The sequence below is a fragment of the Artemia franciscana genome, chromosome 4 (assembly GCF_032884065.1).
Source record: "Artemia franciscana chromosome 4, ASM3288406v1, whole genome shotgun sequence".
Lineage (NCBI taxonomy): Eukaryota > Metazoa > Arthropoda > Branchiopoda > Anostraca > Artemiidae > Artemia > Artemia franciscana.
Genome location: NC_088866.1, coordinates 20888313 through 20907839, shown reverse-complemented (window position 1 = coordinate 20907839; position 19527 = coordinate 20888313). Strand labels below are relative to the sequence as shown.

At 35.2% G+C, this 19527-nt stretch overlaps 1 protein-coding gene across 3 annotated transcripts in view; it reads left to right on the top strand.

The window, feature by feature from the left end:
* The window catches only part of LOC136026136 (TNF receptor-associated factor 4-like), an 82703-nt gene that overhangs the window by 51090 nt on the left and 12086 nt on the right, over positions 1 to 19527 (top strand). For 2 of the 3 annotated variants that reach the window (XM_065702435.1, XM_065702434.1), the window contains 3 exons: positions 4594 to 4755; positions 12753 to 12914; positions 16519 to 16674. In XM_065702435.1, coding sequence (XP_065558507.1) covers positions 4594 to 4755; positions 12753 to 12914; positions 16519 to 16674 — 480 coding nt within the window. Of the gene's footprint in view, positions 1 to 4593; positions 4756 to 8766; positions 9057 to 12752; positions 12915 to 16518; positions 16675 to 19527 lie in introns of those variants that run through there. The other variant, XM_065702436.1, reaches the window with a different exon arrangement.

Sequence of the window (19527 nt, the reverse complement as noted above, 5' to 3'; positions counted from 1 at the left end):
GAACCTTGTTGTAGAAGTTTCAAGCCCCAATCTATAAAAATGTGGAATTTCGCATTTTGTGCCAGAAGACAAATCACGGATGCGTGTTTATTTGTTTTTTTTTTTTTTCCAGGGGTGATGGGAAATTGGAGGGCACCTAGGCTCCCTCTCACGGTCATTTTTCCCCAAAGTTACCGGATCAAAATTCTGAGATAGCCATTTTATTCACCATAGTCGAAAAACCCAATAACTATGTCTTTGGGGACGACTTGCTCCCCCGCAGTCCCCGTGGGAGGGGCTGCAAGTTACAATCTTTGACCTGTGTGTACATATAGTAATGGTTACTAAGAAGTGTACAGACGTTTTCAGGGGGATTTTTTTGGTTTGGGGGGGATATTTGAGGGGAGAGGGTTACCGGGGAGGATTTTTCCATGAGGAACTTCTCATGGGGGGAGAGACTTTCAATGGAGGGCGTGCAGGATTTTCTAGCATTATTTAAAAAAAAACAATGAAAAAATAAACATGAAAAGTTTTTTTTCTACTGAAAGTGAGAAGCAGCATTAAAACTTAAAACGAACAGAAATTATTACGCATATGAGGGGTCTACCTCCTCGTAATACCTCGCTCTTTACGCTAAAGCATTTTTAGTGATTTCAACTATTTATTCTACGGCCTTTGTGATTCAAGGGTCATTCTTAACGAATTGGGACAAAATTTAAGCTTTATTTTCCAAGAGCGAGGTATCAACGAGGGGTGAGCCCCCTCATATACGCAATAAAAATATACGAATATTGAAGTTCGCTGCGTAATTTAATTCATAAGTTACGTATATTTTTTACTTACGAAGACGTTCGTAAAAATAATAAGTAAATGATGCCTTTTTAAGTAATCAAAAATAGGAGGGCAACTAGGCCTCCTCCCTCGCTCCTTTTTTCTCAAAATCTTCCGATGAAAACTATGAAAAAGCCATTTAGCCCCAAAAAATTAATATGCAAATTTCGTTTTAATTATGTTTTTTTGTGGAGAGCCAAGATCAAACCGTGCATTAATTCAAAGACGTCCAGAAATTAGAAAAAAGAAAAAGTTTGTTTAAATGAAAGTAAGGAGCGACATTAAAACTTAAAACGAACAGAAATTACTCCGTATATGAAAGGGGCTTTTCTTCCTCAACACCCCGCTCTTTACGCTAAAGCTTGACTCTTTCTCTTAACTCTACATTTTAAAACAGTAAAAAACTTTAGCGTAAAAAGCGGGGCGTTGAAGAGAAAAAGCCCCTTTCATATACGGAATAATTTCTGATCGTTTTAAGTTTTAATGTCGCTCCTTACTTTCACTTAAAAAAACTTGTTTTGTTTTTTTTTGTTTAATTCTAGATAGGAGCTTGAAACTACAGTAGGATTCTCTGATACGCTGAATCTGGTGGTGTAAATTTCGTTAAGGTTCTATGATTTTTACGGGTTGTTTCCTCCTCACCTGTGCTTCAAAACTTAAGTCTCTAGATCGTGCAAGAAAAATGCAGGATCAAAAATCCATCGGCAATCCTTCAATTCGTCGCAATCCAAGTTTCTACCACCAGTCACGATCCGGTAGGGCAACGGGAAAGAAGCTACGGGGTTCTGCTCCGCCTCAAGGTTTGTCGCTTGACCTAAATCTCTTGACTTGTCTAGTTCTTCAGCGTACCGCATTATTAGGTATTTTGGATATTTACATCTACCAAGCTCAAAATACTTTTTACAAAGGCGCTGTCTATGTGTGGTAACACTTTTAAGATGTATACCTCGCTTTGATTTAATTTTCCCCATGATTTCGGCTTTGTGTGCACAACTTTACTGAAGGCGCCTGACTATTTCTCATTTCTAGGTTTCTTCATTGCATTGAAATAATTTATGAAAATTTCACACTCTATTAACAAGCAGCTGATTATACCAGCTTGTCATTTTGGTCTCTTGGGGGCATTATCGGCGATCTGAAACGATTCTTTCTGGCAACCGACTTGTAAAAATTTCAGGTAGCTGAAAATATTCTAGGGGACTGTTAGAAAACAGGAAAATAAATCGAAAAATGGTTCCAATCATCTTACAGGTTATTGTCTTCTGCTCATGATAGTACCGATTTTGTTCTAAAAGCAATATCCTTTATCGAGTACACTTGCGAAAAAGACCTAGACATTTTCTAAGATTTCTAAGCAATTAGAGAAAATAGAGCAAAATCCTTTCAAACATGTTGTAGCATCTTCAAGAAGCTATGGCCTGATATTAAAAGCGGCATCTTCCGCCAATGAATACTTGAGTACTTTTTAAAAATAAATTTTCATTTTAACATGGGATTTTCGAGTTCCATCAGTTCACTTAATCACGGCCTTAAACTTAATTTAAGACCAGATTACTTTTCATGACAAAGTAAATGAATGATTTCTTTTTTCTATCAGAATAATAATACTTATTTGCCGGCAATGTTCCTGTATAGCCACAACCAAGGCCGTAACCAGTGTGGGGGGAGGGTATAGGGTTTTAACCCTTGAAATTTTTGCCTGGCTGGTAAAACGTGACAAAAATGGACATTACAAATTTTCATGCTTCCTTTAAAGTATTTTTTTTTAAACCACTCCCCTCCCTCCCGAACAAAAAGGATGGATACGTCCTTGGCCACAAACCCTTAATAAAAATAAATACTGAATAGACAAAGTTTGCCGCGATTCTGGAAAAAACCTTTTTTGTCCCTTGCCCTCTACCCCTTCATCCTCGTGAACTGTCACTCCCGTTGTATATGGTAAAAAAAAAACAGCAAAGATAATATATTTTGTAAGTTATTGGGCCGGAATTGGGTCATGATTTTCTGATCCCAATTTCTTTATAAAATACTTTAGAAAACTTCTATCATTGTGCATTTAAATGATTGGTGGAGTTTCATACCTCTTAGATCAATAAGGACTTATTCTTAGACGCTTTAAATTTACGGAGATCAAAGCCATCATTGCTATCACCTCTGTGTTTCTTGTGGAGAGTTTATGCGTATTCACCTGGAATTTGTTTTCTCATATTCACGTAATGTAGCTCGGAATTAGAACATAATAATTTTCCCTAGGTTTAACAATTTTGACAGTCATTTATAGTCTATATCTGAAAAGCCATTTGGTAATTCATAGTATTGACGTCTTAAGAATATCAATTGAGATGGGACAAATTCAAAATGCGGCCAGGTTGCTAATTTTCTCGAGGACTGTCAAATTTAAAATAAGATAATATCGTTTCTGACAGATTATATGTAACAGCAACACTGACATGTTTTTGCCGTACGCAAGACAAGATAATCAATTTAGCTATTCAATTGATTTAAACATAAATTAAATCAGCTATTTTTCTGGATTATCGATTGGGTAAATACAAGAACATTAGGACAAGTTTGTCTGGTTATCTCGTGTCGTAGAGAAATTACCTCTAAATGTTAGGGGGTGTAGTTTTTTGAATTTCTAAATTTGCCAATTTTAGCAAAGAGTTGTCCCGGCAGTAATTTCATTACTGGCATATTTGTAGTTTTGGCTCTAACGAAAAATAGAGATTACTATCCTTTATTTCATTGCAAAAAAGAATGTGCTTTGATTATATTACTTTAATTTTGCAGCATATTTGGCACATTTCCAATCGTGGCACTAATATTTGTCCCAGCTAACGAAATGGATCTAGAGCAAAATCTTAGGGGGGCCAATGGCGCCAATAATTAACCAAATTGACAGGTCTGTTTAAGAAAAGGAAAAAACGGAATCTGAGCACCAGAATAATCTTGAGTGGGTAAGGATCGAGGCCCCGGCACCTCCTGATCCCCTACAGCTAAGCACTAAACCAACACAAAAGAATATAATACTATCCTTTATTTTATTTGAAAAAAAGGCTTTGATTTCATGGGTTTAATTTTGTGAAATATTTTCCTAAGCCAATAGCAGTATTTCGTATTATGGAGAAAAAGGTACACCGTTTTAAAACTAGATTAATTAATGATGAGTGATGAATATCGACGGAAAAGCAAATATAATTTCTGGAGAGAGTATTGACTCCACCTTTTCAAAACCTTATTGGTTCGTATATGAAAAATGTTAAGACAACGAAAAGAACTTTCCTAACCTAACCACTTTCCAAGATAGGAATAAACACCTCATCTAGAACTTAACCAAGTTTATAATCACAACATTTTTTGTTAAATCGTACACTTTCTGCTATCTCTGAAAATATAGATGAATTATGTGAACAAAACGTTCGTGAATAGATCAAGAGCCTAAAATAGGCCTCGAGGAATTAATTTACCTCTCTACCTCCACCCATTGTTTCTCCAAAGGGCACTGTCCTTATCGCCTATTTTGTATATTTTGTGCATATTTTTCACAACACTTTTACTTAAATTATGACCAAGTTTGTTAAAAAAAATCAACCACTTTTAACATAATTTTATGAAACTTTTTTCACCATTTCTCATGCTTGTAACACAGCGCTATCTATTTATACTCTCCCAAAAGATTAGACAGTGTTTAGTAGATGGTGCGCAAGAATTAAAATAACGCCGGAAAATTATCGCTTGGAAAGATACTGTCGACATCACTATATCGTCTTGTTTTCATTACAGGGACATTTGATGACTTGTAAATATGATGCAACCCCTTGTACTGCCCACTGTGGGGCTAAAATTTCTCGCTTCATGATGGCTGATCACCTGAAATTCACATGTCCTAGGCGAAGAGTTGTATGCGAGCATTGTCATGGTGACTTCAGTGGAGAACAGTATGAGGTAAGACTTCAGGGCTCCCTAGCCCACCACATGGACTTGATTTTGGTATTTTTTTTTAAGAAGTATGTAAATTTATTCCATAGGTTAAAAATATATAGAGATGGCCTTAGCGTTAGCGTTGAGCATTTTAAGTCTTTTAGTGGGGTTATGGGGGATTTTTTTTACCCTCCTCTCTAGGGTAAAAATACCAAAATTAAATTTTTAAAGTAAGTTAAAACAGTTTGTTTCCAAGTTCACTGCAGTTTGTTGTTTGAATATTCAATGTGTCAAGTTGCTTGTATTGGAAACAAAGGACTGCTGGTAGACGGCTAGGGGTGGGTCGAACCACGAGGTATTTGAATATTAGTGCCTAAATTCGTAAAACTAAATAAAATCTGCACGGTTTTATATTTCTAACTTTCCTTTACTCTTCCTGTAAAGCATTATAGTGCCGGCGAAAAGCACCGAAAATACTTCCGTGTTTGAGGAAAGCACCAAAATTGGCCGAGATGTACTTTCGAGCATGCGCTTTAATATGGCTCGTTACGCAATCGAAATTTTTCCTTGGAACGCCGCTAGATGGCTTGAAATCCAAGATGGCGGACGAAAATACGAGTTTGTCAAAATGAGAAGACATGGCCGTTCAAATAGGCTAGTATGGGGTAATCGATGGCACAGGTTCCGAATATGAGCTTAAAAATAACCTAAGTTGTACCGTAGTGCCGCTAGGTGCTTCAAATTGAAGATGGCGGGCGAAAATATGAGTTTGTCAAAATGAAAAGATATGACCGCCCCAATAGGCCAGTAAGCGATGGCAGAAGTTCCGAATATGAACGTAAAACTAACCTAAGTTGTACCGTTATGTTGCTAGGCGCTTCAGATACAAGATGGCGATCGAAAAATACAAGTTTTGTTAAAATAAGAAGTAATGACTACAAATGGGCGGATTAGGAGCAATCGATACTTCAGATTCTGAAAACGCACGTATATTCACATAAATATACCTTAGTTGAACCGTTGACCCGCTTGGGGTCTAAAATCGAAGATGGTGGAGTCAGTTTTCCGAATCGCTCGAGGTTCATGGTCCCTATATAACAGGCTGGAGTGGAGTAATTAATGCAGGAGTTTTAAATATCGTTCTGTCATTCCGACATACGCCTACAGTAAAAATTACCTAAGTATGAGACCAGGACGCGTCCAATTTATAGCCTTTGTTTACATTTGCTAAACCAAAATCAGTTAAATACTTGTTAACTCTTCATCTCTTTATTTATTGTAAATGAATCAACATAAGCTAAACGGACGGATTAAAGTATTTAAGAATGATAATTTTATCAGGAACACAAAGAGATCAATCGAATCTTCAGGTAAAAAGAATAATCACATTTTCAACAATTAAAGCACTTTGATTTGCACGAGCATAGTGGGCTACAATTAAGGGGAAATTTCTTGCAGCGGCACCTTCTTTCACACCCTTTTTTGCAACCACAACGCACTGTCTCGCGACAGACTTTTGACGCTGACGGAAGGGAACCTAAACAATTGGAAAGCCACTTTCCATCGGTGGACGTCCTATGTCTTCATGACAAAGCGTTCAAGGTCGTGTACTTGCAGTTCTGTCACTTGGGAAGGCTGGTTTGTCAGTTGAAGTAAAGTCTCCGTCAGTCCTGGCATATTTTGCCAAGTCGCAAATGAACGGCCATGTCTTCTCATTTTGACAAACTTGTATTTTCGTCCGCCATTTTGGATTTGAGGCACCTAGTGGCACTACGGTACAACTTAGTTTATTTTAAGCTCATATTCGGAACCTGTGCCATAGATTACCCCATATTAGCCTGTTTGAACGGCCATGTCTTCTCATTCTAACAAGTTCGTATTTTTGTCCGCCAACTTGGATTTCAAGCCACCTAGCGGCGTTCCAAGGAAAAATTTCGCTTGCGTAATCAAGCCATATTAAAGAGCATACTCGAAAGTACTCTCAGCCAATTTTGGTGCTTTCCTCAAATACGGAAGTATTCTTGTGTTTTTCGACGCTTTTCACCCGTACTATCATGAAAATTATGAAAAAAGTCCCAAAATCTAGCTTCTGATTTTAAATTAATTAATTTATTTTATTATTTAATTTTGTTTATTTAATTGGTTTATTATTTTGTTTATAATCAAATAATTTATTTACTTTCAATTTAGTTATTAAAGCTATCACATTTTATTTCTTTTTAGAATATATCAACGAAATATTAGACTCTTTGCAGAGATTGTCTCATATAAAATCATTCGCTGCCAATGAGGTAGTTTTTTAGTAAAAGGGGAACCATGTTCAGTTTTTCTGGAACAGTGATCCCTCAGATTTATCTCATAGGGATTCTTCATCAGTTATATCCTTTGATTGTACGTTTGCCCCTTGTTTAATCTAATGAAATTATTCGTTTTAGAAAAAAGGAGAAGTAACTGACTAAAAAAAGTAACCCAAAATTTTGATGAAGTCATCAAATGGGTTTTGTTTACCAGCTGAAGCAAATTCAAAGAGGCCAAAATCAGATATGTGTGCTTAAAAATTATCAGGAAATTACTCACTTGTATAAAATGGAAATTTCTGTATATCATTATTTCAGAATTTAATTATGATATTTAAGAATTGTATAGTAAAAGCTTGCTTGAACGCATAGAATTCAATAATTGTCTTTGGAAAGGTCATTGTAAAAATGCCAAAACCTAATATCTACATTTTTAAGGTTTTTAAGGAAACGATAAGCTAGTATTTTTTTATTTTTTTTTTATGTGACGATACTTAATTTCATGAATAGTTATTCCAAAGTCCATTTTATTTCCGTCTTTGCAACCCTTTTTCAGCTGTATCTGGGTACTAGTTTTGGAATTTCAGTTTGTCCATACTATCTTTTGGCTGTTGAAAACTGGCGAATTTTGTTTTTATCCCCTGTAGGTACTAAGTCGTATCTCACAAAGTATAGTAGATCGGAAAACTATGACCGATCCCTTAGACTCACCGTGTTGGGCTAGGGGAAATCTATCCATAGCTCAAAATAAATTTTTTGGGTACAGAGTGTCACCTACCTTTTATTTCTAGTGGGGGGGGACGTATTCATGAGGCAGGGATTTGCTTCAGTGGGAAAAGGAAACGCATAAAATAAAGCTGCAAGAAAACTGCATAAAACAATGTTAAAATTGTAACATGAGAAACATACGAAAAAAAGAAGTTATTTGGAACCTAGCTTGACCTTGTGATTAAGTTGACCTTGAGTCAACTTAATCACAGGCCCCAAAAGGTCTCAATCCTGTCCAGTCTGTGTTGACATTTTAAATCTTCCAGCTTCTGAGAAAGAATTCATTTTGCTACGTATAATGCAAAACATAAAAATATTTTCAGGAATCTTCCTTTTTACCCTATCAGGTAAAATTCAGCCGTAAGTGTTATTATCTGCCGTAAGTAATAACATTTTTGCCCTTAAATTAAATTTATTAGAGATAAAGTGTTATCCTAAACAAAATATTTACATTACTTCAGAAGATCACGCAGTTCCAAAAAAAAAAAATGATTCAAGAATCACCACTTTGAGAAATTAAGGTTTTGCTTAAATTTTGCACTTAGTTTCGACATTTTATGTGTGTTACTATGGGAAAATGTTTAAGAAGCCTCGTATTTATGCATGCATTAACAAAGTTCTTACATATAATGTAAGATCCAAGATATACTAAATCCACTGAATCAAATTACACTGCCTTGAGAAAAATGTTCCCTTTTGTTGCTAAGTGTGTTTGTTTGTTTCTCACATTTGGTATCTTAAAGTAGAAATTGTTAAAGAATTACAATTTTTACCCTATCAGGGTGTGAAATTCTACCGTAAATATCAAAATTTTGCATTTAAAAGTCAAAGTTCAAACCACAGTAGTGCACTATACGGAAAGTTTGCAATTAAAACCGTGGGATAGTCTAAATTTCACAGAGTTTTTTTTTCCTCTGTCGGGTATACAACGGGTAGCCGTGATTATTGTTTCTGCTTAGATTTGTCAATTCAGATGACAATTTGCCTGTGTAGAGTGTAGAGTTAAGTTCTAGTAAAATCGATTTTGTTTTCACCATGACACGACCTGTAAAAACTCCGAGGCCCATTTCAATGGCTCCAATACCAGTTATGTGGGAGAAATATTCAATTAGTTCTGATTCGGAAAAAGGAGAAAATATAAAAGCCTATGGAATAAAAAATAGCATTACAAATACCCTTGGGTTAAGAGCGAAGGACTCCACCCGTGTTGCAGGACCCCAAAGCAAAGTCAAAAACAGAAGCAGGTCACACAATGACATCGTATGTATTTATAAGTTTATGCATATTTAATATCTCATTTATTACTCATTATGTATCTGTTTCTTATTTTTGACAGCCTATTTTTCAGAAGACTACATACATACCAGGTGGGAAGGTATGCCCCTCCCCTCCCGCACTCTAGAACATCGAGATCTAATAACATTTTTTAATCTTTAGTCCAATCTTTTTCAAGAAAAAGATTGCTGTGTTTTATGTATTTTCAAATCCCCTTCTATACAATAAATTCTTACCTATATGAATGTTTTGTATATGCAATTAGCCTAATGGTTCGCAAGTGCAGTCATGTTGAGTCTCAAAAATGTAGGGAAGAGTCCAAATTTATTTTTCAAAATCTGGGGGGAAGGGTGATTATTCATTTTCCAATGAAACACCCGAAAAAGGTATTTTTCAAAGTCTTAGGAGGGGGCAAATTCCCTCATTGCCACCCCCGCACAAATGTAGGAAGTTCTTTATAGTTACTAATATGATCTTTTACCTGATAAAATGCTGAGGAAAAAGCGGTGTCGTCAATTGATATCTGGGCATTTGGCCACCCCCAAGATTTTGGGAAATATCTTTTTTGGGGTGATTTTATAAAAGAATACCTTTTTTATATTTTCGTAAAAAAAACAGTAGAGGTACTTATCTGTTACAGCGCCATATACTCAAGAAGTGAATTTAGATTAATACCGAGATCTTGAAAAATACATTTTGCCCCTCCTACATTTTTGTGGACTGACGTCACTGGGCAAAAGGTATATGAAGCCTGAATAAATACATATCTAATTAGTCGTCTACTAAAAGTACTGAGTGTGGCAACATATTGCAGTAACACCTGCTATGAAATAAATGCTAAAATAACAAATTTTTAGCTCAAATATTCTCAAAATTTCTGTCTTTGGATTTACACATCCAGATTAATTACATTCCTTCCCCCAATCTCCCATTAATGCATGTACATGGTTGTTGGCTATATCATTGACTTTGATGATTATGTTGATTTGAAACATCTTTGTACATTTCACTATGTCAAACAGCGTCTATTCATTTTTTTATTCTTTTTTGTTCAGCAAGCTTTAGGATACTGGTCTGGGCTATATCAGGACATTAGGAGAGAGGGGTTGGGACTCATTTAAGCCGGAACTATAGAAGTGATTCTCAAAATTCAATAACTATAAATTGCCTGAGCGCAATGAGTTCTTGGTAATTTGGTTATTAGAGGGCTTAAATCGGAATACGGGGATAATCAGTTGATAAGACTATCAAATTATGCACTACAAAAGTCTTGATATTTGATCAAGTATCTTATTTGCATATTTTGGTACTTCTAGCTAGTTTTTAAGTCAAGTATGCTGGCTGTGCAAAAATTCTACAGTGTAAAAATTTGATGATTTCAACCATGTAGTTTCGCACTTTTAAATAGTTTCTAAACAAGATATAATATGTTTTCGGGGGAGGGGGCTTGGAACTATTTTAAATGTCAAAATTTTGGCAACTTTACCTCTATTTTTATATACCTCGTACACTCCTGTTCGCAGGAGGGCTTTTCTCGTCATCAGTATGGTTGATTGACTCCTCAGTATTTACGGTATCCTTGTCATTTATAATATATACACAAACTGTGTGACATAAGATGATGCCCAAGCAGTTTCAAGTTATAGCCCTCCCTCCACTGAATTTGTGGAATTCCATGAAAAGGTATTCAATTCCTATTACTATTAACAACTCACCGCAACACCAATCCGCCCGAGACCAACACAGCTACGCACGCTCCTCTTTCATTCCAACCTATTCAAAGCCTTTCTCTGTACACCCTCCCGGTAGGTCCCATCTCCTTTAAATTTGTCCTTACGACATCCTCCAAAATCAACAGTGGACGACTTGCTTTTTGTTTAGCCCTAGACGGTTGGCCGAAAAGTAAAATCTTTTGCAATCTATCATCCTTTATACGTAGAACATGCCCTAGCCTTCCTCTCATTATAGCCCTAGAAAGCGGAGTTGAACCATACTTTTCGTGCAGCCTGCTGTTTGAAATATGGTCAGTAAGCCAGGTACCCAAAACAATCCATAGGCAGTTTTTCTGAAAAACAATAATTTAATTGCTACAGTAAAATTTTCAATTTTCAATTTGTTATATCAATTTCAACTTATGCGTAGAACGTGCCCTAGCCTTCCTCTCATTATAGCCCTAAAAAGCGGAATTGAACCATACTTTTTGTGAAGCCTGCTGTTTGAAATACGGTCAGTAATCCAGGTACCCAAAAGATTCCATAGGCAATTTCTCTGCAAAACAATAATTTAATTGCTACTGCAAGACCTTCAATTTTTCTTTAGCGAACCCCTCTCCTCCTAGGAATAAAAATCTTGAGCATGGGTATGGCCTATCAGATATGCCTCTTAGGCTTAGTACGTTGGGATTTCACTCTTGCTGAATTTATATTCCATGAATGCTCAGAAGTAATTGATCGGAATTTAAAATATTGTAAAGCAAAGAAAAGGCCAATCAATTTCTCTGCCTTGTCATCCGATTGACTTTTCATAGTTCTACTTTGAAAGTAAAACATCTGTATCTAGTTTTATCCTTCTGTTTTTCTGAGTTATTCAGGAGTACAAAGGCAATTGCCATCTTCCTGTCACATCAGTTCTGGATCAATACACTTCTTCTATGTCACAGTAGGGTTGATCCAGATGGGGCTATTTATCATAACCCCGGAAGACAGTGAGCATCTGGTAACATGAATCAGTTTGTGAGAGCACCTGCCCCCTTCAAAAGGATTACGTATTAGGAGTCTCTTTATTTGTCCAAAGAGAAGAGAGAATAACTGTTCTTTTTTTCCGTATTCGATAGTTTGTTAAGTTTCATTGGTTTGTTTTTGGGACGTATTTTTCCAAGCCAATCGTATTATTGCTTAACTGTAGTCTATGGGAAAAAGAAGAGCCCTTTTTTACCCCTTGTTACTTTTAACTGTCCATGCTACTTTAAATTCCGAGCTAGTAAAAATAAAACACAACTTGATAGTCTTTTTATCTGAAATTTTAAGCTAGTAAAAAAAGAACGAAGCGTTTAAGTTGATTTTTTTAAAGGAAACTTTGTTTCTCTGTGGTTGGCTCCTGATCCAGATAGATAAGATATGGTACTCTAGGGAATGAAGTTAAGGGCCCAGGACCGTCCTCTACAATCTCATAATGTTTACAGTTTTTCCTGTTTCTTAAAATCATTTATTTAAGCTCCCATCCCAAAAGAAATTGTAGGTATTCCTGCATCGGATTGCCCGTGGAAAATGGTGTTCTTTGTAAACTTGTGGACTTTCACTAGGGACGAAGGTGCCGAAACATAATCCCTGGAAATTGCGGTCGGGTACAAAGGGTCAGTTGTAAACCTTTTTAGTTTGTGGGGGGGAGGGGTGTATGGCAGTGTGTTTGTGCTGAGATATCATTTTTGTTTGTATAGCTTGGGTGTATTAGGCCGAGCAAGTCAACCCCCTTTCGTGTGGTTTTAAGATGTTAGTCCCTTACATGCTATAGCTCCTGGATATTGTTATTGATGTAGTTTTATTAATAAATAGATTAAATTATAGGTTATTATCTTTAAAGCTCTAAAAGTTGATAACTGTTAAAGTAAAGAGGTGAATTTTGTTTAAAAAGTGTTTCGTTCCCATTTACAAACCCCTAATCAGATCGTTTACCTACTTTTAGAATCATGTTGGGACCTGTAGCCTAGAACCAATATACTGTGACAACAAGTGTGGTCAGAAAGTGCCGAGACGTGTCTTAGGCCATCACAAGACAGTCGAATGTTCAAAGAGGCTACTCCCCTGCCGTTTTTGTGGTAAGGAGTTTGTGGCCGATACTCTTCAGGTAATAGTTTTGATTTTACAAGCACATGGGCTTTTTATTTAAAAGTTTTTAACGTATATTAAAAGGTTTAGTGTTTTCTTATTCTACCAAAGTCGTTACATTTCTTCTAATGACAAGTGCTAATCGATCATTTACAGATGTATTGTAACCACAAGCGTGGTAGTGTCAATAAGGTTGCGAGCCGTGTCTTTGGCCATTACACGACAGTTGAATATCTACACGACAGTTGAATATCTGCAAGAAAAGATTACCCCCCTCGTTTCTGTGACCAACACTCCTCAAGCAATAATTTTAATTTTTTAGACATGTGTGTAAGGTCTACTTATCAGCGCATAGGATCAAGATTGTCAACCCCTCACGTTAGTACACCCTAGCCTCTAATGACCGCTAGAACGACACACTTTTCATCCTTAACACTTTTAGTTAATTAATCTACTGTTTAATTTAACAAAGCTCTGATAAATACTTCACAAATACTTTAGAGCTCATTTCAGACTACATTCCTGAAAATTGTACCACTACTCAAAATTGTAAGTACATAATTTGTTCAAATGCTGCAATATAAACTAATTAATCGTAGTTTGAAGTTATCACACTCCTGTTCGACATATAGTCGCGTCCAAGTTGCAAATATTTGACCTGGCTGCTATGGTTAGTTTCTCCTTGTTGTTTTGGCTCCTGTTCCTCCTAATCATCTTGGAGTAGATTCACAGGCAATTGTCCTTAGATCTTCCTGTGTTGCCAGAAAGTCCAGGGCATTCATGGAGAGCCACAGGATTTTAAACCATATCAAGGTTTCCCTCCCAAAATTTAAGAAGATTTGCAATCTTTGAACCCTAACATCAAGATTGAGTAAATGTAGCAGGCTTAAAGTACTTTCCTTGAGCATCATTTGAATAAGTCCACTATCTTTTTTCAGTGTCATTACACTATCATTACACAAAAATTGCAAAAGTTCATCAAAGGCCAGTGCCCTTTATGGGGGGAAAGGGTGAAGTTAGGTACTTCAAAATACCTTCCCATGGATCGTTGTAGCTCTAGATCTATTCTTGAGAGTTTCACCCACTCAACTCAACTACTTTACAAGATCGATAAAAGCGTTTTTAGATTTTACCGAATATCCTTTTTGGGTATTTTCATTGAAAATGTCTTTTTCAGTATTTCCGTCAAGAAAATCGAAGAAACGGCAAACTTGCCTCCGCTAGATATTGAAAAATACACCCCCCCCCCAAAAGGGAAAATTCCCTGAATTGACACAACTACACATCATGCATTTCAGACCATTAATATTTGTCAGTATATTTTCATTCAGTTCTTATTACCTCATGTTTGTTTTCCGGTTATCTCCACTCCTACAGGTTTCATGACGTGTCTAGTTGCAACTATCAGCATTTAATGTCCGTGAAGGCGGAAATGCATTTTTATTTATTTCCTCTAGCACGTACTGATAAACCAGTCTATATAATTGCGATGATATAGTTAAATGCTCGTACGTTTCCAATTTTCGCCTTAAATGAACTTCCGTTCTTTTTGTGTAAAAATGAACCGTGTGAAAAGTATTTACTAGAATGATCAATGAGCACAAAAAATTTGATCTCTACGTCAGTGTTGCCAGACGTGGTACATTTTGGTCTTTTTTTTAGATAGTCACACAATAAATTCTTCAAATCAGCGTAATTTTTAAGTATCTTGGAAAATAGCACCTTTGGTCCATATTAGCTTGAACTTAAACGCTTTTGGTGTGACACACTGACACAATGTGATAGGGGTGTGAATTTTAACTGTTTCTGGAAAAATTGTAATAATAAGTTTGAAAACATGGGGAAAACAGTCCCCAAAACTGCCAAACAATTGCTTGGCCTATAAAAGTACTAATGGTGACCTTTGTTAAAGTAGAAAATGTCCAGCTTACCATTTTACCTTCCAATAGAGTGGTGTCAAGTCGAGGGGTAGGGGAGCGTGTCCCTCCCTTGATTTCTTGTCCCCCTCCCAAAGATTTTGAAAAATACCTTTTTTGGGGCAATTTAGTTGAAAATACTTATTTTCGGCATTTTCATTAAAAAAGGAGGAAAAAACGTAAATTTGCCCCCCACTAGACAAAAATACAAATTGCCCCTCGCCTAAATTTTTGCGAATCGCCCACTGGTATACCATAGAATGTTTATTAATATAAATGTTTGTGGGTTGAATAAAGTTTATATAAATCATTATTCTATTGTACATCTTTACAATCTATTACAGGATACTGTTCGATTTTGCATATATTATCATTACAGTAGGAATTCTGTGCTTTTTTAAAGGCTCGAAACTTGTATGTTGTACATTTTCGGCGATGACTGCCGCCAAAGGCTTTTCGGAGAGTACAAAAAGTTATCAGAATATTTCTGAAATGTCGAAATCAATGTTAAAAAAGAAATACTATTTCTAACCTGCTGCGCCCCGGGTTTGGACGTCTCTCAACCTAACTTTATATATATATATATATATATATATATATATATATATATATATATATATATATATATATATAAAGTCTTTTTTAAGCCTCAAATAGAGAAAAATTCCAAAAATTCTGGCCTATAGTACATTACTCGAGCGGAGTCAAACGCAGATAGGATACGTATTCTGCCCACCTGTGAGCTTTTTTTTTTCAGGCTTAAACAACCACCTTCAGCTAAATAAATAAATACAAAAAAACAAGATTTTCAATTGAAAGTATGGGGCAACATCAAAACGTAAAACGAAGAGAAATCATTATTGCCTGCTCCTCATTATTTCCCTCTTTACGCTATAGTTTGACTTTTTGTCTAAACTCTTTAAGAACGACTCTTGAAACACAAGGGCCGTTTAATTAGAATATTAAGCCTTTTTAAAAGTTCTAAAAAACTTTAGCGTAAAGAGCGAGGTACTGAGGAGGAGGCAACCCCTTCATATGCATAATAATTTCTGTTCGCTTTAAGTTTCAATGATGCTGCTTACTTTTAGTTTTTAGTTGAAAAAAAGTTTGTTTTTGTATTTAATTTCTAATCGTTTTAAATCATTCCGGGAAATCCTTGGTAGATAAATTGAAACTAGATAATAGATATTAATTCATAATAAGTATAAGTGTATTTTTTGGAAATATTGTTAAACATTGACTAGAGAAAACATGGATTGCTGGAATTTATAATTTATATTGAATGCCTGTTGGACAAATATTACACTTTTTACGAAAAAGGGTTATGTCATTAATCTTGAATCAATGTATAAACATAGGTTTATTACCTGAACAGATACCAGATGACGCAGAAATAGAAACATCGCCATTGCAAGGTAAAAAGCCACTGTGAGTCTAGCAAGAATTCTGGCGATATGCAAGACAAATGGGAAGAAGATCTAAATAGCTTGTTTTCCCAAACGCTTTAGAAAAGCACTGCTAGGGGTATGGGTGAAAAAGCTCAATGAATTTGTCAAAATACAAGCTGTCTGTAGTTCTTACTAAATTGAAACGTCTGTGCATAGAAAAAAAAGAGAACATTATCTCTGTTTGACAAGTACTTTTCTTTTATTTCTTTGTAGTTTTAACTTCGTAAATTTACTGCTAAAAAGGACGTTTCCGTTTTAGGCCCATCACGGAAAATGCTGTCGCTTCCCTATCACATGTCCTCAAGGCTGCGAAACGGCTGATCTCGTCCGCGAAGATATGGATTCTCATCTTAAAGAGTCTTGTCCAGCTCTGACCGTCAACTGCAGTTTCAAAGAAGCAGGCTGTAGATTTAAGGTAAGAATTGAAGGTTAGAAAAGCAGGCTCTGGATTCAAGAGTCACGCAAGTTCCAAGGACAGTGAGAATTAAATATGATTGTTTGAATTGTTTGAGCGAGAATTTATGCAAACAAGTACATGTTAAAAAAAGGAAAAATTAGAATTTTATTTTAGTAAAAAAAAAAATATTCTAGAAATAGTTATGGGTTGTTGTGGAGGCAAAATTTAAAAAGGAACGCCAGTTAAAAAGCAGCAAAAAATAAGCCAAATACTTTGTACCTACAAAAGACTAACAAGATACAGTATAGCTTGCCTTTGAAGATGGAGTCTTTGAAAATCAACAGATTGTTAATGTTTAATCTTTTATGGACAAAAAGCATGTTTTCAAATTTAACTCATAAGGTTTTCTTAGTTAATTTATGGTGTAACGCGGTAACACTGACAAAATGTGACCCTAATTGCCAGAAGAAAAATCTGAAAAATGTGATTTCAAATTTCAAAATGAAACTTTCGTTTTTACTTATTTAACTCATTTAACTTATTATTTTTTACTTATTTAACTTATTTTCAAATTTAACTCATAAGGTTTTCTTATTTAATTTATGGTGTAACGCGGTAACACTGACAAAATGTGACCCTAATTGCCAGAAGAAACATCTGAAAAAATGTGATTTCAAATTTCAAAATAAAACTTTCGTTTTTACTTGATGTCCTTGGTACTTTGATCTATTATTATTTTCAAAACTCAAAACAACCAGAAGCCAATGTATTTTACAAAAAATGTTTACTTTTTACTGAAAACACATTATAAATATACTTGAAGTTGTTGCGTACACTTAGGATACTAATATTGAAATATCAAGGTTAGTAATGCAATTCAAGATTAAAAAGATTTGAGGTCAGTGGTGTGAATTCACGAAAATGTATTGGGGTGGGGACAAAAATCATTTCTAGAGGGGGTAATTTTGGTGCTTTTGTCAGATTTTTTCAATGCAAATACCTAAAAGATGACAATTTTCGATGAAAACACTGGAATACAAGTTCTTTTTCAAAAACCTAGGCGGGGAGGGGAATGCCCTCTACCCTGTTCCGCTAATTGACACCTCTGTTTTAGGGGGAAGAAGGAGGCTGTAGATTTGAAAATAATTATGACGGAAGTATCCGTTCAACAACACCGTTCCACACATACTTAATTATTTACCAAAAATGAGATTTAAAGATTTCTGAGCTAGCTGATTACAGATCTGATGATAAAATGCAATATGACAATAAACAAACTACAATAGTCACAATAACAATAACTCATGTCTCGTCGATCCATTGGTATAAACCATTAATAATGCCAATATCTTAAATTAGCCTAAGATTTATTAAAGTAGATGCAAATTTTTTACTTGGTGTCATAGGTGCAAATTGATCCGACAATTGGGGAATAGGGACGGGTCCAAGGATTACTTCGGGGGATCGATTAAACAGAAAGGGGTAAATCCATCAATAATGCCATTATCTTTAATAGACAGATATTATCCAGATGCAAATTTGCTGCTGGTTGTCATAAGTGAAACTGATTTGACAATTGGGGAATAGGGATGGGTCCGAGGATTACTTTTGGGCAAGAATTTAAACAAAAAGGGGTAAAGCCATTAACAATGCCAATATATTTAATTATAATACATTATTCTAGTTTCAAACTTGTTGCTGGTTGTCAATGGTGCATACCGTTCCGACGATTGGAATAGGGATGGGATTGATGAATGCTTTTTTGGGAGGGGCTAAACAAAAAGAAATATTTAAATGCTAATATTTTCCTATTTTTCCGAGGGAAGTTGACTTTGGATAATTTTCCTCCTTCCAAAAAAAACATCCTACCAGTGGAACATTCTGGGGGCGGAGGGAGAAGTGTACCCAAGTTTGGTGACAGATGAATTTTTCATCGTTTCACTTGAGTATATGTGAATCTGTAGAAGCACCAGGCAGATTCCTTCACCACTTGATCCGGGTGCGGTTAATTTTTGTGCAGGTTTTACATGCTAATCTGTCGAGTAAAAAGGAACAAGCTGTCGAAATAAGATTGCAATCTGTTGTTGACATGTGAAATTGGTGTTTTTATGTATCGTTTTACTCTGTGGGAAAATAGTTTTGGATATTCTTTATCCTATCGGTTGCATTGTGGTTATGAAAATCACAAATCGAAGAAAAAACTATCCATATCAGATGTTGTGTTAATATCCCTCAAACTATTTGGGGAGTGCAGGCAAGGCCATATACGTGTGTGGGGGGCAATTTGAATCTCTTCAGGAAAATAGATTATTAAGAATGGGCCTGTATCTTAGTGTTATAGACGTTAAAATTTACTGCAAAACCCTGTATTTACTGGTGATCAGGCCTATGGAATAATACTTGGACTTTTTTCAAGTTCATTGGGAGTCAATATATTTTTTCATATATATATATATATATATATATATATATATATATATATATATATATATATATATATATATATATATATATATATATATATATATATATATATATATATATATATATATATATATATATATATATATATATATATATATATATATATATATATATATATATATATATATATATATATATATATATATATATATATATATATATATACGGTCTTGAAAACAAGATGCTTAAAGCGATTTCTTGTTTTAAAATGCAACTTTAGCCCCATACTAATAACATGCTTTATATCTTTCATGGTCTTCGATGTTTCCCAGACTATACTTCGATTAACTATTTTATAGTAGTATGTATATGCTTCTCCACTCAACCCCTTGAAGTATGGAATTAAATATAGTAAATAAAAAATTAAATATCATAAATAATATAAAT